General features: G+C 38.5%; 1 protein-coding gene across 2 annotated transcripts in view; it reads left to right on the top strand.

The window, feature by feature from the left end:
• LOC106874278 (uncharacterized) overlaps positions 1-22099 on the top strand; it is a 160897-nt gene that overhangs the window by 132404 nt on the left and 6394 nt on the right. For both annotated transcript variants that reach the window (XM_089338313.1, XM_014921952.3), the window contains 8 exons: positions 96-202; positions 1965-2015; positions 5658-5878; positions 7998-8865; positions 10862-10935; positions 11712-18201; positions 19581-19632; positions 20601-20677. In XM_089338313.1, coding sequence (XP_089194439.1) covers positions 96-202; positions 1965-2015; positions 5658-5878; positions 7998-8865; positions 10862-10935; positions 11712-18201; positions 19581-19632; positions 20601-20677 — 7940 coding nt within the window. The remainder of the gene's footprint in view (positions 1-95; positions 203-1964; positions 2016-5657; positions 5879-7997; positions 8866-10861; positions 10936-11711; positions 18202-19580; positions 19633-20600; positions 20678-22099) is intronic.

Here is a 22099-nt window from a genome sequence, read left to right as displayed (position 1 = left end):
GCTAAAGAAGTTTTTTTTTGTTTGTTTCCTTTGCATTGAGTGGTAACTAGAAAACATATATATGTCATTTCTGATGCGTTTGTTGGTATTTGTAGAACAAAAACAGCAGTGATTCTCTGGTGATGGAGAGGGATGTCCAAACAGATCCCGAGAGTGGTTCTGCTATTGATGCTATTCCAGATGTACCACTAATAAACAAAAGGTAGGTTATTCTATTTTGAATGTTTAGGTGCAAATGCTAGCTTTCACTACACATCATGGTACACATATGCATAGGTACAGATATACATAAATAATACAGTTATGCATACTCTCCCTATATAGGTAAACAAATATGTTTCCATGTTTTATGAATTTGGCTGTGTATATATATATATATATATATATATATATATAGTTAAAAAAAACAATATGGATAGTATTATTGGACGCTCAGGAAAGGAAAGAGAGTGTGTATATATATATATGTGTGTGTGTGTGTGTGTGTGTGTGTGTGTGTGTGTGTATGTGTGTGAAGAAAGGAAAATGGAAATAAGGAAGTTAACAATTATTTATTATTAACAAATTGGCCATCTTTGCTTTACAGCCGTTTCAATTAATATTCAATATCAAATTCGCAAATTTGATGTCTGGCACCCGTGCCAGTGGAGCGCTAAGATCACCATCCGAACGTGATCGCTGCCAGAGCAACTGATTGGCTTCCGTGCCAGTGGCACATAAAAAGCACCATTCGAGCGTGATTGTTACCAGCATCGCCTTACTGGCACTTGTGCCGGTGGCACATGAAAAAACATTGGAGCGAGGTTGTTGCCAGTGCTGCTGGACTGGCTCCTGTGCAGGTGGCATGTAAAAAACACCACTTGAGCATGGCTGTTGCCAGTACCATCTGACTGGCCCTCGTGCCAGTGGCAAGTAAAAGCACCCACTACAATCTCGGAGTGGTTGGCATTAGGAAAGGCATCCAGCTGTAGAAACTCTGCCAGATCAGATTGGAGCCTGCTGCAGCCATCCGGTTCACCAGTCCTCTGTCAAATCATCCAACCCATGCTAGCATGGAAAGTGGACATTAAACAACGATGATGATGATGTCACATAAATGCAAATTTAATGTACAAATTTGTAATCAAATCATTGAGTATTAATTGAAACAGTTGTAAGAAGCGAAAATAACCAATTTGTTAATAATAAATAATTGTTAACTTCCTTATCTCCATTTTCTTTTCTTCTTTTAAATGGATATAAACTATATGCTTAATATATAGCTATTGTTTTAAGGGAATTTCATTCCCCAGCAATACTAGGTATTGAACCAGTATTTCTTTGGATGTAATCATCCCTGCATGAGGTTAACATATCCTCTAATTAAATTTTATATATATATTTCAAATACACATGCACTACATACACATGATAATCATACAAATATTTTACATTGTCTTTTACTTGTTCCAGTCTTTAGACTGCTGCCATGCTGGGGCACCACCTTGAAGAATTTTAGTCAAATAAATCGATCCCAGCACTTATTTATTTTAAACCTGGTACTTATTCTATCACCCTCTTTGCCAAACTGCTAAGTTATGGGAATGGAAACACACCAACACTGGTTGTCAAGCAGTGGTGGGAGACAAACACACACATACACATATATGATGGGCTTCTTTCAGTTTCCATCTACCAAATCCACATGTAACCTACACACATGTAATCATTCAATTTATCATACATAAAACAATTCACACACACACACACACACACACTCTCTCTCTCTCTCTCTCATGAAAATGGCATTGTACATTAGTTTAAAATGATGATAATATTTTCTAAGAATAAGGATAAATTTTTATGTTGATAATGATGATGTTAAATCAATGAAATTCATCTTAAATATGTATTTGTACTTAAACTGAGATTGAACCTACAACCACTGTGTGAACAGCTGACATTGGAATATTTTGTTTTTACAGTTTACCTGTGGAACAGGATCAGAGTGAAAAGATTAGGATCAAAGATGCCAGGTAATCTTCTTTTTGCTCTATGGGTTAGTCCTTTGCTTTTTGGTTTATAAGATTGGATTAAGAGCTGGCATTCATACACTTATTTGAATCTTTTGAAGACTACATCGTTACCTGTCACTATACTGTCAGTAATAATATTTGTTAATCATGCATGTGCCTTCATAAATTGTTCAACATGAAAATCTTTTTTAAAGTCTGTGTAACATTGTCTCTATGTCAAAAGACATTCAAAAACACACAAATAACCAAAGAAAAAATAACTATATGTATTATGTATATGCTGTGTTGTGTTGACAGACTTGCACTTAAAATTCCCACGTTTTTAATTAAAACTTTGTAGTTACTTAGGTGACAACACTACCTATTTATTTATATTTTACACATACACACACACACTCTCTCTCTCACTGCATCTCTCTCTCACTGTATTTTTATCTCAACAACATTTTCTCCCCCACCTCTTCTTTCCTCTACACAGATGTTGTTATTGACAAACAGCCAGAGATCAGCTTTTCTTATATAATATAAGATTCAACCATTAAAGACTTTGACAAGTATGTGAGTGTATGTGTGGGGGAATATATGTGTCTAGATATAAATTCTTATGCACATTGGAGATTAGTTGGCAGTTTTGTTAGAATGTCAGACAGAATACTTTGCAGTATTCTTTCTGGCTTTCTGTACTGAGTTCAAAGCTCATCAAGATCAAGTTTTCTTTTCCTTCTTCTACTCATTTTCTTTCTCACTTCCCCTTTTCTGTCTGGAAGAAATCAACTGTGTTCATATCTGGAGAAAAATGGGCTCCACAGGGTTTAAAATCTCGTGGCGCTTTACCCATCTGTTATCTTCTATAAGTATCATCATCACAGTTTAGCGTCTGCTTTCCATGTTGGCATGGATTGGACGGTTTGACTGAGAACTGGCAAGCCAGGAGGTTGCACCAGGCTCCAATCTGATCTGGCAAGGTTTCAACAGCTGGATGCCCTCCCTAATGCCAACCACACTGAGAATGTAGTGGGTGCTTTTTATGTGCCACTGGCACAGGGGCCAGTCAGATGGTACTGGCTTTGACCATGCTTGAATGGTGCTTTTTACATGCTACCGGTATGGGAACCAGTCAGGCAGCACTGGCAACGACCATGCTTGAATGGTGCTTTTTACATGCCACCGGCACAGGACCAATAAGGTGCTACTAGCATCAACCACATTCATATGGTGCTTTTTACGTGCCACTGGCATGGGAACCAGTCCAGTGGGACTAACATCAACCACATTCGTATGGTGCTTTTTACGTGCCACCGGCACAGGTGCCAGTCAGACAGTACTAGCATTGGCTACGACAGTGATTTCACTTGACTCAACAGGTCTTCTCACAGCACATTGCCCAATGATTAAAGGGTACTCTTAAATTAGCAGCTTATGCAACACTGACATAGGCTACAGTCTCACCTTGCTTGTCTCGGTCGCTTGTCATTGCTTCCATGAGGCCCAACGTTCGAAGGTCGTGCTTCCCCTCCCCATCCCAGGTCTTCTTGGGTCTATCTCTTCCATAGGTTCCCTCCACTGTCAGGGTGTGACACTTTTTCACACAGCTGTCCTCATCCATATGCAACACATGACCATACCAGTGCAGTCGTCACTCTTGCACACCACATCTGATGCTTCTTATGTCCAACTTTTCTCTCAGGGTGCTCACACTCTGTAGTGTATGCACACTGACATTACACATCCAGTGGATCATACTAGCCTCATTCCTTGCAAGCTTATGCATGTCCTCAGCAGTCACAGCCCATGTTTCACTGCCATGTAGCATGGCTGTTTGCACACATGCATCATACTGTCTACCTTTCACTTTGAGCAAGAGTCCCTTTGTTACTAGCAGAGGTAGGAGCTCTCTGAACTTTGCCCAGGCTATTCTTATTCTAGCAGCTACACTCTCAGAGCATCCACCCTTGCTACTGACTTGGTCACCTAGGTAATGGAAGCAAGCTATCAACTACTTCTAGTTTTTCCTCCTGGCATGTGATGGAAGCCGTTTTCTGTACATTCTCAGTGCTTATTACTCCTGTGTATCTGTCACACACAAAAACTATCTTCCCAGTTAGCCTTCCTTTGATATTGCTGCACCTCTTATGTGTTCGTAGCTAACACTGGGTGAATCTAATGGAGTTTCTACCTATGCCTTTTTTACAGAATGAGCAGGGCCATCTACCTGAAGGAATTTGTGATTTGTCTGTCTTCCTACTTACTAAGACTTTGGTTTTTGCTAGATTGACTCTGAGGCCCTTCAATTCTATACCTTGCTTCCACACCTGAAACTTCTCTACTAGTTCCGATAGTGACTCAGCTATTAGAGCAAGTTCTTCAGCATGTTCATCATTATAGCAAGGTCATCACATGTTCATACCAATACAGTTATGCACACTACAATTGATTCCACTTACACCTAGTTTATCTCATTCTTGTATTGTTCTTGTTTGAAAGAGAAAATGCTGACAGGATGACAGACAAACAGATAGATTCTGACTAGACCAATCCCTACCATGGCACCCCTACCCCAGTTTCATTTTCCATAAGGTGTTTATGGATTTGCTTTCTTGGTTGCTAATTTGTATGGCAACTTCATAATGCTCCTATGCTCAGATGGCATAACTTTGCATGGCTATTTTTCTCTCTTCTGTCTACCTCCATTTGTTTCTGACTTCCCAAAGATATTTTCTTTCTCTTTTAACACTTTCTAGATGTCTCTCTATGTCCTTCATCCTCTTTTTCCTTCCTACATATTCTTCTTACTTGGCTTCCCTCTATCTCTCCAAAACATCTCTTGTCCCCCTCTCCAATGCATCATTTCTTTCCTTTCTTATTTTGATATCACTTCCTCATCTCATCTGTTGTCCTTCACTATCCTATCATCTCATACTCCAATCTTTCTCATCTAACCCAACCCTAACATTATTGAAGGCTGGGATTGAAAGTCTTCCCTGAGTAGGCATCAACTCTGTAAGTCACAATGAAGACAGTCCGTCTAAGAGAGCCGCAATTCTGAACAATAACTGAGTGTAGAGGACAGTTTAGTCCTGACTGACAATTCCCCTAAGGCTGGTGGCACAAGAAAACACACTCAGTCCATGTTGTGGTTGGTGATAAGAAGGGCATCTAGCCTGTAAAACAATACCAAAAAATATGGACTTCACTAAATGCACTGAAAGTCCTGATAGCAGTGTTATATTTACCACCCAAGAACAGGTACAGTCCATGTAAGCTTCTGCACAATCTCCATCTACCTCAATGTTCTCAACAAAGCTGAAGTTGATCTGAAGTTATGATAGAAAACTCTTGGACACTTACTGAAGGTGTCTGCTGTACAATAAAATTAAGTATCTCATCATTCAGAATTCTTCTGTGCCATAGGTTTAGTTATACTGTTGGATGTGCGAAGTATAGCAATACAGTTAGTTATTATTACTGCCCCAAACTGACTCCTCCAACACCTTTACAGCTGCACCAGTCTCCCTGATTAATCACCCTTCCTCTTTTACACTGTTTCACCAACCTGTCTTGCTATCCCTCTATCCGCCACTTCATTGTTGCCCCTCACATGTTTTATTAATCACACTCACTGATCCTCCTCTTGTATTTCAGGGTCCAGTTGCAACGTGTGAAGGATAAGCTTGAGAAAGCTGTGAACACCTACAACAAGGCAGTACAACAAATGCAACAGATACAGATGCTGCAAAAGGGCAAGCAAGAGGACCTGATGCAGATTCTGAATGATTTGGTTGCCAACTGCAACCAGATGCACATGCATGTTACTAAAGAGTTGTCCAAGATGAAGACTAAACAAGATAAGGGAACTGATACACGTGAGTACTGACGGTTTATTATTATTATTATGATTATTATTATTATTATTATAAAAAAAATTGCCTGCCTCTCCCGTGCACCTATAAAAAGAGAATTAAAGGAGAAGGGCTCTTGCTCTGTTGATCAGGCATCTGTGGCTTTCATGGGTTTTTCCATGAGGACCCTAAAGCGCTTCCCCTATTGGGAGTTTTAATTTAATTTTTTATTGTTATTTATAATTATTTACTTGTATCGTCTTGTTTTTGTCTTTTGTGTTATATGTCATTTAATGTTTTTGTATGTAAGCCTTATTAAGGTGACAAGTTGGCAGAAGTGTTAGCACACCGTGCAAAATACTTAGCAACATTTCGCCTGCCTTCATGTTCTGAGTTCAAATTCCACCAAAGTCGACTTTGCTTTTCATCCTTTTAGAGTTGATAAATTAAGTACCAGTGAAACACTGGGTTCAATGTAATCAACTAGTCCCCTCCACCAAAATTTCAGGCCTTGTGCCTTTAGTAGAAAGGATGATTATTATTATTATTAAGGGCTGTAAGCTGGCAGAATCATTAGCACACCCAACAAAATACTTAGCTGTATTTCACCCATCACTATATTCAAATTCCACCAAGGTTCACTTTGCCTCTCATCCTTTCATGGTCAATAAATTAAGTACCAGTGAAACACTGGGGTCGATGTAATTGACTTATCCCCTCCACCAAAATTGATGTTCATGTGGCAAAATTTGAAACCTTTAATCTTATTATTATTGAAGGCGGCGAGCCGGCAGACTCGTTAACATGCCAGGCAAAATGCTGCTAAGCATTTCATTTGTCTATACATTCTAAGTTCAAATTCTGCCAGGGTCAACTTTGCCTTTCATCTTTTTGGGGTTGATAAAATAAATACCATTGAACACTGGGGTCGATTTAATTGACTTAGCCCCTTCTTCAAACCTGCTGACCTTGAGATAAAATTTGAAACCATTATTATTCAAGGTAGCAAGCTGGCAGAATCATTAACACACCAGGCAAAATGCTTACTGGCATTTTGCTCATTGCTACATTTTGAGTTCAAATTCTGCTGAGGTCAACTTTGCCTTTCATCCTTTAGGGGTCGATAAATTAAGTACCAGTGAAATACTGGGGTTGACGTAATCAACTAGTTACCTCCCACCTAATTTCAGACCTTGTGCCTATTGTAGAAAGGATTATTATTAGTTAGTAAAGGACAAAATACTTTGTAGTATGTAATTAGGCAGAGAGCTGGCAGAATCGTTACTATGCCAGAATGTAAAGACAGACAAAATACTTGGCAGCATTTTGTCTGTCTTTACATTTTGAGCTCAGATGCTGCTTAGATTGACTTTGCTTTCATTCCTTTCAGGGTTGTGCAAGGAGGTCGATGTAATCAATTTACCCCTCCCGCAAAATTTCAGGCCTTGTTCCTTTAGTAGTGAAAGGATTATTAGATTATTATTATTAATGTAGAGTGGCTACAGAGATTTCTATAGACATGTTTTTGTATGTGTATACTGATACTTCTATAGGCTTGTGTTTAGTGTGTGTTTGTATGTATATGTTGATATAAATACCTCTGTAGGTATGTATTTAAAATGTGTGTTTGTTATGTTTAACTCCTGAGCGGATATGCAGTCAAAGGCATTCTAGCCATGACCATCTAGTCCAGTGGCTCTCAGCCATGGTCCACATCAGATTTTGCTGTTAAAATTTACATGCACTAAATTGGTTATACTTCTACAATAGACAAAATATTTCAACAGTTTTTTTTTATGCATTTCCTAATATTTTGATTATAAAAATATAATGGGACTTTTTTAAACATCAGATGACTATTGGAGTAAAATAGGAATCAAGGGATCCAGAAACAAAAAATGGATGAGAACCATTGATTTAGTCCTTCTCTCAGGCATGTCTATCATCTTACTCTTGAAGTTAGTGGGGTGTGATTTCAAAGAAATTCAGGTCTTTTTTCTAGCAAGTTTAGTGACCTTCTAGAGGCTCTACCATGGCTTTATGTATGCTTACCTAAAGGCATTTATCTACATTTGTATAGATATTCTAAGTATAAATGATGAGATGCAAACAAACTGTTAACCTAATTGTTTTCTTGTTACAGAGGCCAAATCCACTTCAATAGATGAGAAAGGGTCACCAGGCAAGGATAGTGAATCTCCCAAATGTCGAGAGGAAGCATTGAAAGCTGCAATAGATGTAAACCCTCAGCTGCAAGAATTGCAGAAGGCTTGGCGTGCATCTGAAGCTGAAGTCACTGAGTATGAGCAGAAGATGAGGCTCCTAAAAGAAGAACACAACAAAGCAATGATGTTGAAGAGTCAGGAAGTGTCATCACAACTTGAACGTGTCAACATTCTGAAGAAACAGAGGGAAAAGCTGGAACAACTGATTGAAGAGGTTGGACATTTGAAGAGAGTCAGCAAGGACAAGCTGACATTAATGCATGGTGCCAACACAGATGAATCGGTTCATTATGATGTACACCTTGCATCGTTGCTGCAAGACTCTGTGAATAAACGTGACTGCTTGAGGCAGACTAACGAGACATCTTTGCCCAAGGGTCAGAAGTTAACTGAAGAGGAATTAATGTCTAAACCTGTTGGCCATCATAACGGCAGCAGCTGTTCAAAAGCCCCACAGTCTAAGTCAGTGACATCCAACCTCAAGTGTAAAAAGTCTGAAAGTAGTCAGTTAAATAAAGACAAATCTACTGCCAGAGCTATCAATAAGCCACAAAATCAAACTCAGGCTGTTTCCTCACCTTCAAGAAATGGTAAAGTGTTGCCAGAAAATATTCAGCTCAATGAATCCGAGAAAAATATTGCAGAGGACCATCTCAGTGATTATTCTGATGATTCTTTGGATAAGACTATTGATGAGGTAAATCCTGTCACTCAGACCACAAAGACTGCAGATTCTACCTCTCATGCAGGCCCTCAGGTATCACATCCCAACTCTGTTCAGAAATGGTGAGTTTGTGACATATTTATAAATTTATGTTTCTGTTTTGTTTTATTTTAGGCATATATTTTCATATTTTTTTCTAAAAAAACATTGTAATTGAGTTCTGGCTCGTCGACAACACTGACAAGACTTAGTTGTAAAATCTTAAACAAGACAAACCACTTTACTTACTTCAGTCAACTTCAGCTGGAAAAATTGCAACTGGAAAAAATAGCAGCCAAATTTCCATCAAATGATTTAAAATCTTTAAAAAGATTACATGGCATAATGTAGTCCTACATGTATTAAGAATAAAACTGGGTGATCACAATTAGAATGTATCTATTCAATTGGGACTGACCTGGAGTAAAGCAAGAACAACCGTAGATAATTTACACTAGTATGCCAGTCTCATTCATCTTACCACTTGTTCCATACTAATCATCATAAATTCATTAAATCCAATGAAGGTTGTGCATGAACTTCATTAATTGGTCAAATTACTCCTGAACTGTCAAACACAGACACTTTTTGTTGGACTTGTTTCTATAACACTGTGTAGCAAAATGTTTTTTTCTTTTTTTTTTCTTTTTTCTGTCTTTGGTTAATAAGTGTTATTTCCTATTTGCTTCTATCTAGAAATCAAAGTAAAAGACTACTATTCCCTTTAAACTTTACTTCTGTGACCTGGACATCAATGTTTTGAGCCTAACTTATTTTCCTGTACATTTCAAACAGATTCAGAGTTGAGTTACTGCAGCAGTAATATTGTAATAGCAAATATCCTGCTGAATACCACAGATTTGTTTGTCAATGGCTTGACCATAACCACTTGAGCATGTCCCTTTGTGGCTGACAATATGGGCACCTCTGAGCAGAAGTATTGAGGTGGGGGGACATCATAGCCATGTATTGAGAAGGATTCTTTGGGGTTTGAATAAATGTAAGAAAAGCAAAGTTCAAAGAAAATATTAGCCATTTTTTATAGTTTCTAGGGGTAAGCAAATAGGAAATAACAGTTGCCACCCAAGGACAAAATCCGTGTTACACAGTATAATTAACAACTCTATTATGATGTAGAGGAGTTAGAGCTTTTAAAATAATCACTGAAATTAATTACTGTCCAGATAAAAACTCTAGTTATGTTAATGTTAACATTTAACTCTTTTACTGCGGAAAGCAGTTTTATATAGCAGTCTGTCTTTTGTTGAGGAATGTCATGTTTGTAAAAAAATTTTTTTTCGAAATATGTCAAGTTTATTGAGGCAACATGACTTGCAGAAAATACCAATTCTATTATTGGCTAGATTTTTAACATTATTACTTAGAATAATAATGAAATTTTTATTTTCCAATTAAAAAATTTAATAAGAAAAAACAACAGAAACTCAATGAAGCTATTATCTTTAATCTTTTATTTGCTTGTCATTGGACTGTGGCCATGCTGGGGTACTGCCTTGAAGAATTATAGTCAAATAAATTGACTGCAGTACTTTTTTTTCTTTTATAAAGCCTAGTACTTATTCTATTAGTCTCTTTTGCTGAACGACAAAGCTACAGGGATGTAAACACACCAACACCAGTTGCCAAGCGGTGGCAGGACACACACACATGTATGACTGGCTTCTTTCAGTTTCCATTTACGAAATCCATTCACAAGGCTTTGGTTGGCCCAAGGCTATAGTAAAAGACACTTGCCCAAGGTGCCATGCATTGGGACTGAACTAAGAACTCTGTGATTAGGAGGTGAACTTCTCACCACACAACTACACCTGTGCCTATTATTTTAATAATTATAGCAATTACAGGAGACAGCTCAGAATGTTCCCAGTACTATTAGAGTTCCTCGGCTAAACACTGTTTATTTTGCTCACACAGAGCAAATTTAGAATTGTGCCACAAAGACCAAATGTGTGACCATGAGGTCAATTGACCAGTACCTTAACCCCTTCATTGTGGATTCTAAATAAAATATTAAATAAAGAAAACTTTTTTTTTGCTATTTTTATTCAAATCTTTTAGTGACAAAGATTTTGCTGATGTAAGGAGCGGTCAAACCCAGCCTATGCAGTACGTCAAAGAGGAATCTACCCAAGGTCAGTGAACACAATGTGTTGTTGGTATCTTGTTTGGGTGAGGAGGGTTAGTCCATTGTTTTTACTGTATACTGATTGGCTATCTGTATCTTACTTTCATATACACAATGTTTCATAATAACACTAAGGTGACATGTGCGGGTGTGCAGTTTAGTGGTTGGGAGATTTCACTTAGAATCATAAGAGCAGCATGAGTTTGATTATCAGCAGCAAATTGTGCCCTTGAGGAATATGCTTTATTTCATATTGCTCCACTCAGCTGATAAAAATGAGAAGTACTTGTATTTCAAAGGGACAGCCTTGTCATATTTGGTGTCACACTGATTTTCCCTGAGAACTACATTCAGGGTACATGTGTTTGTGGAGTACTCAACCACTTGCACGTTAATTTAACAAGCTGGCTGTTTGGTTGATTAGATCAACCAGAACCCTCACTGTCATAACTGATAGTGCCAGTGTACCATGTCTCTCAAACACACACATATATATATCTCACATTAACACGTGCACACACACACACACACACACACACACACACACACATTAAGGCTACATTGACCAGTATGTTTTTTTTTTAATATATTGAGGTGTCTTAGGCTACTATTTCTAGCAGATCAAGTGACCAACAAGGTAACTTCTTATAGTTATCTTATTAGTACTCATGTAAAAAATGTCAATGTAGAAATAATTTCTTTTTCTCAAAGAAAGACTAATTGTTTTGAACAGTGTTTTAACTGGGTTTCTTTCCTTTCTTTTTCTTTATTTTGTGTGTATAGTTATCTTCAAGGTGGGCACCAAAGTTTTGGCTGAGCCTTCATCCATGAATAAATCTGAAAGTGTTTCCCCAAAGTTGACATCTGATGCTCGTAACAGTAAAGTTAGTCCTGGTGGTGGGAGAGTTGGCGGTAAGAATTCTGTGAACGGTTCTGGTTCAAATACTCAAGCTACACTTGGTGGTCAGTGCTGCTCAGATCAACCATCAAATCAAAACTCAACTGAATGCCTTCATACTCTGGCTCATTCAACAGCTCAAGGTTCAGTTGAGTGCCATCATTCTCCAGCTCAGTCATCAAACCTTATATCTCAGATTCCAAAGAAGATTCTTCAGTTGGGTGATATACGCAAAGTTTGTACAAGCAAACTGCCCACCAAGCGAGATGCCATTGAAATGGACAACTTAAAACCAGGTAGTATAAATAAAGTGACTATTAAGCCTGATATTAAGGTGGATAGCCTAAAGCCAGTGAGTGGTCAATATTGTGGTCAGTCAGTTGAAGAAACATGTCCAGTAGTTGAAATGGAAATGGCTTCATCTCCAGATAAACCTGAAGCTAGATCTCCTTCAGGTAGAAACGCTCAAGAAACTCTCTTTCAGTTGGATGATATTCATGGGCAAAACATATCATTAGGTTTAAAGGATTCTCCTGAACTACCTTCTCACCACTTAATTAATCCAGTGGTGGAAGGTTCTTGCCCTAACCCAGCCAATTTTGCACAAAATTCCATCAGCTCTGAACTCAAGGGAGCAAAACAACCAAGTAATGTAAAATCAGGCTGTTGTCAAAATGTTGTAGACAATCAGGATTGTCTTGAAAATGTTCCAAAAAGTGACTCAGAAGAAACTGTTGAAATAAAACTTGGAAATAAAACAGTTTTTTGTAAAATTTCTGATAAGAAATCTGTGAGGCCAGAAGGCAAAGCTCAGAACCAGCCAGAAGAAGTCTTTGAAAATGGTTGCATGTCTAACAGACTTTCTGAGTTTGTTCTCAGTGAAATGAAAAAGAGACAGTCTTCAAAAGTAGACAGTGTTAAAAGCCAAAGTCCTCTACCAAACACTGGAAATGTAGATCTCTCTAGATCTGGCAAAAGTCAACAGAGCCAAACTAAGTCATCAAATATACCACACATTATTTCTTCTGAAAGAACTGGAAATGTTAAAAAAGATTTTGATAAGAATTTGACAGGATCAAAAGAATCTATGGTTTCTGGAAAGAGTGAACAAACAGATTTTGACTTAATTGCTACAAAGAAGGCTGAACCATTACATGGACGAGACTGCTCTGAGATGAGATTAAGGACCAAAAATGAAAACTTACCTAGTAAAGTTGCTCTAAATTCCAGATTAGTCAATGCACCAAGTGACCAATCTTTAGTCACTCCTGAAGAATCTTGTCTTGCATCCAATAGTTGTCATCTGGAAGGTAATCTAGGTGAGAACCAGGTAGGTAGTTGTCTTCCAGTCAGAATAGCACCCGAGAACAAAAATGTTGAAGCAAAATGTAAACCTGTACCCAATACAAAATGTCAAAAAAAGCCGATTGGCCAAAGTCTTTCATCATCATCATCATCACCATCAATGACCCATCCTCTTCAAGAGTCAAATGACTCGTCACTTGTTAGAAATTCCAAACCCATCATTTCCACTCACAGCCATGAGGAAAGAAGCAGTTACTTGGATCAAGATCCTGGTTCCAATGTGTCTCTGCCAAATAAAACAACCAAACTATCACATTGTTCTGCCAGAACTGAGTTAGTGACAGAGTTCAGTGATGACCATGCTGGCAAAGCTTGTCCTCTCACATACATTGTGAAAGTCAGTGAAGAAGAGACCAATGTGTTTTACAATGTTGAGTCGACTGACTACAAAATATCCAAAATCCGTAAAACTTTACCTGCCACCAAAGGTTTAGATCAAATTGATTCTTTGATCACTACAGAATCATTCTGTGCTGACACTGCTGGTCTGGCCAAAGAAAAATCCTCAGGAGCAGCTTTTAATCATTCTTCCTCAAACTCAAACATTCCAAGATCAGAGACTAACTCAAAGAGTTCTTCAAAGTTGGCCAAAGATTCACTACTTCATTCACTTGATGTTGGAAAAACAGAGTTGGAAGACAATCCAAGTTACAGCATAGACAGAAAGGAATCTCTAATATCTGATTCCAATTCTTGCATTAAAGCAAGTCACGACCATTCTAAAGAAACATGTCTTCTAAAAAGTAAGGGAACACTTGCATCAGACAGTAGAAGCATGTTACATGATGGCTGTCAGCAGTGTTTGCAAACAGGCACTGACTTGCAGGAAACTGTTGTATTAAATGGTAAAGTGAAAGATTCTACCAATACAATTGATGACTCTCACCAGAAGACTCCTACTGATCACAGCCATTTGACTTGTAATTCTTCAGTGGTTGGGTCACCCTCTTCAAGATCAAGTAATGGTGAGTGGGTCACTTGTAATTTAGGATTGTATGGTCTGAGGAGAGAGACTAAGCTGAAGAATATGACCAAATGTATGAGTGATTCTGCAATTAGTTCAGACCTTACAGATGTAGATTCTGGCACTCTTTCCCCACAGCCATCAAATATTCCCAGTTGGCTCTGTAGTCACCATCCTCATCATCATTATAACCATCATAACCATCGGAATTTTAATAGACTAGTTCATCTGGATCTACCTGAAATGAATAAATTTACATCGTGTGCCAATAATAACCCAATGACACCATCAAAACCATTAGACTTATTCCCTTGGTGTAAATCTTCAAGTAGCTTTGTTGGATCCCTGCTGAAAGTAAGACCATATAGTATTGGACGAAGTATTTCAGTTGATGGCTTAAATGTGTGGCTGTCCAAAGTACCCATCTCAGATTTGCAGCCAACTTGTAAGAATCATAGTAATGATGAAATGATCAATAAATATCCAGAATCTGGGAGACTAAACCCAAGTAAAACTCTTGCAAACACTCCCAACCAATCTGCTGAGTCGTGCAACCCCCACCAAGACTCAGCTGCAGAATTTGAGACTGTTGATCCAACTTTAACAGAGATGAAGCAGGATTCTTACTCATCCAGTGCATCATCATCTCCGACTTCTGCTTCACTGTATATGGGGCAATATCAGACTGGTGGCAGTATGGTGAACTCCCAAGAAGAATTTGAGAAATTGGAGCGAGACTTGCCCTCTGATATATCATCACTTCATTCTGGTTTCAGTGGTCGCCATGGCAATGATAATTGGCACCATTCTGATGTGATAAATGAGCCAGATTTAATTGGAATTAATGATGACAATGATGGATATTTATATTTCAAGTCAGATGATGATGTAAGAGTTGGAAACTTTCAACGAAAGTTTTTGTCTCGTCCAACTAAGATGGCAGGTCAGAAGTCTTCCCGGATAAAATTTGTTGATGCAAAAGAACAAAACTTGCAACGAAGATATAAATATCATGCCCCAAATAGTGGTTGGTCTTCAACAGATGATAGTGCTGACACTACTTTTAGATATATGAAGGCACCAGTTGTAAAGTCTAAAAATATCAAGGGAGTTGGTCACAATTCAAGTTTTATAAATGATGACGATGATGATGATGAATCAGTATTTGAAGATGATATTTCACAATATCATCATTCAGGGAAGCGTAACCGATTTCCAGTGCTTCCTCACTCCAAGTCAGCATCCACTACAGATTTACCTGCAGACTACCCAACATCTCCCAGCAGTTATCGGTCAGTATCTCCAAGTCTTTCCTCTGAAATAGCTATTGAAGATGAAAGATCAATGAAGTATAAACCAAAATTAATATCAGTTGGAATCCAAACAAGCCAGAATGAATGTGCAACACAAACTGAAAACCAACCCAGCTTGGCTTCTGATTTCACCATTCCTTCGCATGACCAAATCTTGAAAGACTCACAAGCATCCAATCGCATGCCATTTCCAATCCACATCCCTCTTTTAATTCCAGAGTCTGGCACATTACACTCATTGCCTGCTCTCATGTTAGAAACAACCAATCTTTTAAAAAATTTAACAAAGCATTTGACTGTTGATCCATCATTGCCAAGCCCAGCTTCTGAGACCAGTTCAACATCATTTAATAATAATCTAAAATGTAACACTTCAACACAAACAGAGTGTAAGCCCAATGTGCCAAGTGCACCAGACAATGGCTACCCACAGTCTTATATCTCTGACAAAGAAAACCACTCCAGGGAATATTTTCCTAACATGACCCAAGCACAGCAGAATATCGTTAACCAGGAGCAAAGGGCTTACACAAACGGTAATTATTCTCAGCCAAGTGAACTCCATATAAATAGGAATGCCAACCCTAATTCTTATTCCTCACTACACCAGCAGAAGAAACGGTTATATTTACCTTTGAAGCAAGACACAAGTACTCTGGGTTCGAATTCTTCAACCCTGGACGCCTTTAAAGGAGATATGTGTGACTCATTCACCTACCACCCTCAGGGACATCCCAACTACAGGGAAGATTGCCAGGCTCCAGCTCAACATTACCCTAGTTACAGATATCAATCCAATAGTCCCAGTGAACCAAATGCATCTCGTCAGCATCATAGGTCTCCTAATGATTTGAACCCTAACCTTGTTGGATCAGCTCAACATTTTCACTCGACCCCTTACAAGAATGATGTTGATTTTAGTCGTCAGTTCAAGTTTAATCAGTCATCTCCTTTACCAAATGGTAACTTTGATAGGTTTTATCACAGTATGAAATACACAACTCCTTCAGCCAATAAGCGACCTTGGCAAGATATAATCAATTACTCAGAGTATAACCTTGACTCCACTGTTCATGATATCCATGTGAATCCCAACTGGCCACATTCAAACTTTAGAAACTCTTCCCCAGGAGCTCATGTTCCCTGTCAGGATTTCTCTGGTCATTCCTATGGAAACAATTACATGAACCATGATGTAGCTAGCCAACAAGGTGCTGGACCTAGACATCGCTTCCGGTCAATGACAATTGCTTCCAATGACATGTCCAGGGTCAGGCTCCCATTAAATAGACACAATACTCTTCCTCGCAGTAGCCTGAGTCACTCCCCTAATCAACCATTTTTCCAGGAAAACACAGCTTGGGAACCACAACCACCACCATTCCAACAATATGCCACCCTACCCAGAGGATATAAGTTTGGTTCTTCAAATCTTTTAGATTACAATAATGATCCGAGACATGCCTTTGATTATCCTGACAATCAGAATATGGAAGATTATTATAACGAGGAACTCAGCCTTTCTTTAAGACTGTCCGGTGTTACTGACGAATACCTTGAACTGTTAACTAAATCTGTGAAATCTTCCCCTACGGAACAACCTTCCAGTTCCAATTCTGTTTCTGACCGACCAAAGTATAGGACACTCTCTAATTTAACTTCACCTTCCGACAGACCACAACCAAACAGATTTAACAAAAGTTTAAGCCTTCCTACATATAAATCATCACAGTCAAAATCCCCAAACACTCAATTCACATGTGAAGGCCTTGAGACTAAATCATTTTCTGATGTGGCAAATGAGGTTGGTGCCAGAGTGGAGTATTATGGTACTGAAAAGAGTAACGATGGTAGTTCGATGGTCGATTGTAACCAGAACAATGATATTGATACAGTGATGAAACTGAATCAACAGTATTCAAAGATGATCTCAAAAGAGAAATCTTCTGCCAAAAGTCAGCCAAAACATTTGTCTCAACGTCAGAAGGAGAACCAAAGTCAGAAACAAGCTCTGGAGAAGAAATTCAAGAAATGGGAAGAGGAACAACTAGACATAATGGACATGGTCAATCTGAAATATCTTCCTGTCAGTTTTACTGTAAAATATCTGGAAAAGAAAGTGAACCACTGTATTGCCCAGACTGACATGCTGTTAGATACCCTCGATGAAGATGAAGGCACAACCCCTACTGAAACTGATGACCCAAATAGTTCAATAGCTGAGGATCAAACTAATGAAGACAGTTCGTCTATCGTTAGTGGATTCAGTTCATCGATGGATCAACCTCATTTACTGTGTCACCAAGACGAGGAGACAGTCAGTTCTGATAGACAGAATGAAAGTTTGAACAACTCATCAGAACTCAGTCCAAACACCTGGCTGCAACTTCAGTCATCCATCCCAAACCTTCTCACTGACGACTACGCCACCAGCAATGAATCTGAAAATCACACCCAGGTTGATAGCTGTGATGATGTTATTCATACTGACTCGGAGAATGACATTGATACACGAACTTACACTCGCTACTCCCAGAGCTCATTGACTAATTTATCATTAAGCGGTTCTGATCAAACTCTTCCTGAATCTCAATACCATTCTGTGGATGAGTCACACCTACAAGGTGTTGTCACCATGTCAGCTGGAGTGTTTAAGGGCCATCAAGCGAACATGAATGAACTGTCGATGATCCATAATGGTCTCTCAGAAACGGAGGAAGGAAACCGGAACAGGTAAGTTTGTTTTATTTTGTGGAGAGTTGATCACTTACAGTTTTCTGATATTTGTAGTGGTACAGGTTGGATAGGTTTTCAACTTCAGACACAATCATTTCTTCAGTCATCCAATTAATCATGAACTCAGGATATGAAGATACAAAATTAACTTATAGAAGTTTTCCTTGGTTAAATATAGAGGTCAATTAGAGAGGTGTGTACAAGGTGACAAACTGGCAGAACTGTTGGCATGCCAGATAAAATGCTGTTAAGCATTTCATCTGTCTTTATGTTCTGAGTTCAAATTCTGCTGAAGTTGATTTTGCTTTTCATCCTTTTGGGGAGGATAAAACAAGTACCAGTTGGGCACTGGGGTTGATGTAATCAACTTACCCCATCTCCAAAATGCTGGCCTTGTATCAAAATTTGAAAACAATATGAGCTGTGTTTAAGATGTATGGTGGTGCATGGCATTGAATATAGAGGAATATGTGAGGTGTAAGATGTGAAAGTGTATAGTAATGTATGGAGAACTGACTACACATGGTGCATGTGATATAATAGAGAATGTAGAGGACTATATGACGGTGTATGGTAGTAACTGTGGAAGATTGAGTTTGGTCTGTTAGAGGCATACTTTTGACTAATTAGCTCTGGTCTATTGGACATATATAATGTTGAGAGATTTTTTTTTTTTTTGCTTAATAACATGCAGTTTTGATGATCTCTTCAAAGTAGTGTTATTTAGTTCTTGATATTAATTTGCCTTGAAACAATTAGGCATGAGGGAGTGATGGTGGTGGTGACAACAATGACAACCGAAAGGCCATTTAGAAAAGATGCTTCAGCCATCTTTTGCTCAGACTTAGTATGTCTGTTAGTAAGTAAAATCCCTAGCTGGCGACCAGAGCGGGAGGTTGTCCTCTCAACCAATACACTGCTGTGGGTGCCACTAGATGACAGATTCTGATGATGATGGTATTCCATGCTTTCCAACACATGGTGCTGGCCTTAGCATGCTTGAGGTCAAGGCACTGCAACTTCTCCAAGTTGTTTCATTGATGAATTCTTTGGTGCACTGTGCTGGATTCTCCAGTGCATTGGGTCACTGCCCCCACGAAAAACTGTCATACTTTTAAAGATGTTTAGTATGATTTGTGGGAAATGTCCATAACACTTTGCCAACCTGTATTCTAGAGACCATGTGCTGGTAGCCTACAGTGATGGCCAACACTGACAGATACAGAGGAGGTAGTGGATGGTAGCTAGAGTTGACGTAAGTGGTGATGCTAGAGATTAATGGTGGTAGTGGTTGGTTCTTAGAGTTATTAAATAAAAAAAAACCCTTCAAAATGGAAAAACTACTCTTCCATCAAGAAATATTTTATTACTTCCAGATTCTGCCAAACTGAAGGGAACAGGAGATTACCAAGATATTTCAATAAACAGGTAAGGAGCTTGCTTAACACTGGTTTCTTCTAATGATGTAGTTGTTGTTCCAGTGTGTGTGTGTAGTTGTAGTGTTGGTATTGTTTAGTTTGTGTGGTGGTGGTGCTTGTGTTATTGTTTAATCCAGGTCAATTCTGATCAAGCATACCTATGATCAATGGCATTCCTACCATGCCCATCCCATCTTTTTACAACAACAAAGGTTCCAGTTGATCCGATCAACAGAACAGCCCCATTGTGAAATTACCATGCAAGTGGCTGAGCACTCCTCAGACACGTGTACCCTTAATGTTGTTCTCAGGGAGATTCAGCCATAACACACTAAATGTGACAAGGTTGATCCTTTGAATTACAAGTACAACTCACTTTTGCCAGCTGAGTGGATTGGAGTAACATGAAATAAAGTGTCTTGTTTAAGGACACACTGCACTGCCACGAATCAAACTCATGACCTTACAATCATGAGCCGGATACTCTAACCACTAAGCCATGTGCCTTCACTTAAGCCATAAACAGTGTTGTATGAGGTTTGGGTGTGGTGTATGTATATGTTGCAGTGATGTGTATAATACAATGTTTGATGCTGAGTGCATGGCATGTGTGCTTAGTGTGCTTAACGTGGTGTAAGTATATGAGGTAGTAGCTTTTAATGTGGTATATAAAAGTAAGGGGGCGAGTTGGCACGTTAGCACGTTAGCAGGTTAGCACGTTAGGCAAAATACTTTGCAGCATTTTGTCTGTCTTTATGTTCTGAGTTTAAATGTCACCAAGGTTGACTTTGCCTTTTATCCTTTCGGGGTCGATAAAATAAGTACCAGTTGAATACTGGGGTCAATGTGATTGACTCTCTCACTTCCCTGAAATTGCTGGCCTTGTGCCAAAATTTGAAAACAAGATGAGGAAAGTGTGAGGAAGATGTATGTATAAACATATAATGGTCAGCATTCTTCTCTGATTTCAACACACAGGTCAATGACTGCAATAAACAAAGCAACTCTTGTAGCAGTCTCAATAATACAGATGCCCTATCAGACACGTCTCTCAGGTAACTACACGTTTTTATTATAACTACCACAACAATTGCCATTATCATTGTATCCACCACAACTGTTTGTTACCTACATCATCACCATTACCATCCCAGTTAACGATAGGCACACCTGTGTCAGGAGAGGCAACAAGAGGGCCATCTGGCTGTAAACCCCATCTGCCTGATATTCTTATTCAACCAATGCCAGCACAGATAAGTGGATGTAAGATGATGAGAATGATGATTACCATAACAACCAGCATCAGTGCCATCATCTTCCTCCTCCTCATCATCATCATAGTCTAAAGAATTTAATGATTGGTCACTGTTGGTTGAAATTGGTTCATAAAGTTAACAAAATGGAATAAAATGATGTAAAGACAAGACACTTCACACATTATACAGGATGGGCCAAAAGTCAGGCACCAAAACATTTGACATTTTATTTATCATTATTATTATAATTATTATTATTATTATTATTATTATTATTCATTTACAAGTATGTGTGTATTCATCATTATTTCATTCAATTTTAGAAATATTGAAGCACATCTTTGACAATTGTAGAGTATACTGAATCTTTGGCCCACCTTGTATTTTCCAAAGAAAAAACATATCACTCATTACTCCACCACACACACACACACACACACACACACACACACACAATATCACTTATTACATATTCACACCACTCATCACACATACTTGCATACACCACACACATTACATACACACACACACATTACATACACACACACACATTACATACACACACACACATTACATACACACACACACATTACATACACACACACACTCATCATCCACAGTTTATAAAGTGCAGTAATGATCTATACTATATATATATAAAACAGAGATGTGTGTGTAATCGCTTTTCACGTGAAATCGACTTCACCAAATGCTTCCATACTTGTAATGCATGAATAATTTGACCTCGGATAAATCTTAGGCTCTTCATTTGATTTTTTTAATTAAAAATAAATAATATTGCTTTATATTTAAGATTCACTTCTTTAAAAAGGTTCCTCAATGTCAACTTCCGGTATTGACGTAACAACTGCAAAAAGCTTCACTTTCTATTTTGTGTGTGAATGTGTGTGTTCGTGTGTATGAGAGAGAGAGTGAGAGAGAGAGCAAATACTACATACACACCGCTCTCTCACTCTCTCTCACACACATACACACACACACCTTGACTCACTCACACTCTGTCTCTTACAAACACACACATACATAAATGTATACAAACATATTTACAAAGACACACGTGTGTATGCGCGCGCGTGCGTGTTTGTAAGAGACAGAGTGTGAGTGAGTCAAGGGCTGTGTTCTCATATGCATACATCCAAAGATGTATGTATATTTATGCATGTACGTATACATGACAACAAACCTCTCTCTCACTCACAC

The sequence above is a fragment of the Octopus bimaculoides genome, chromosome 20 (assembly GCF_046866305.1).
Source record: "Octopus bimaculoides isolate indiv1 chromosome 20, ASM4686630v1, whole genome shotgun sequence".
NCBI lineage: Eukaryota > Metazoa > Mollusca > Cephalopoda > Octopoda > Octopodidae > Octopus > Octopus bimaculoides.
This window is presented reverse-complemented; position numbering and strand designations above follow the sequence as displayed.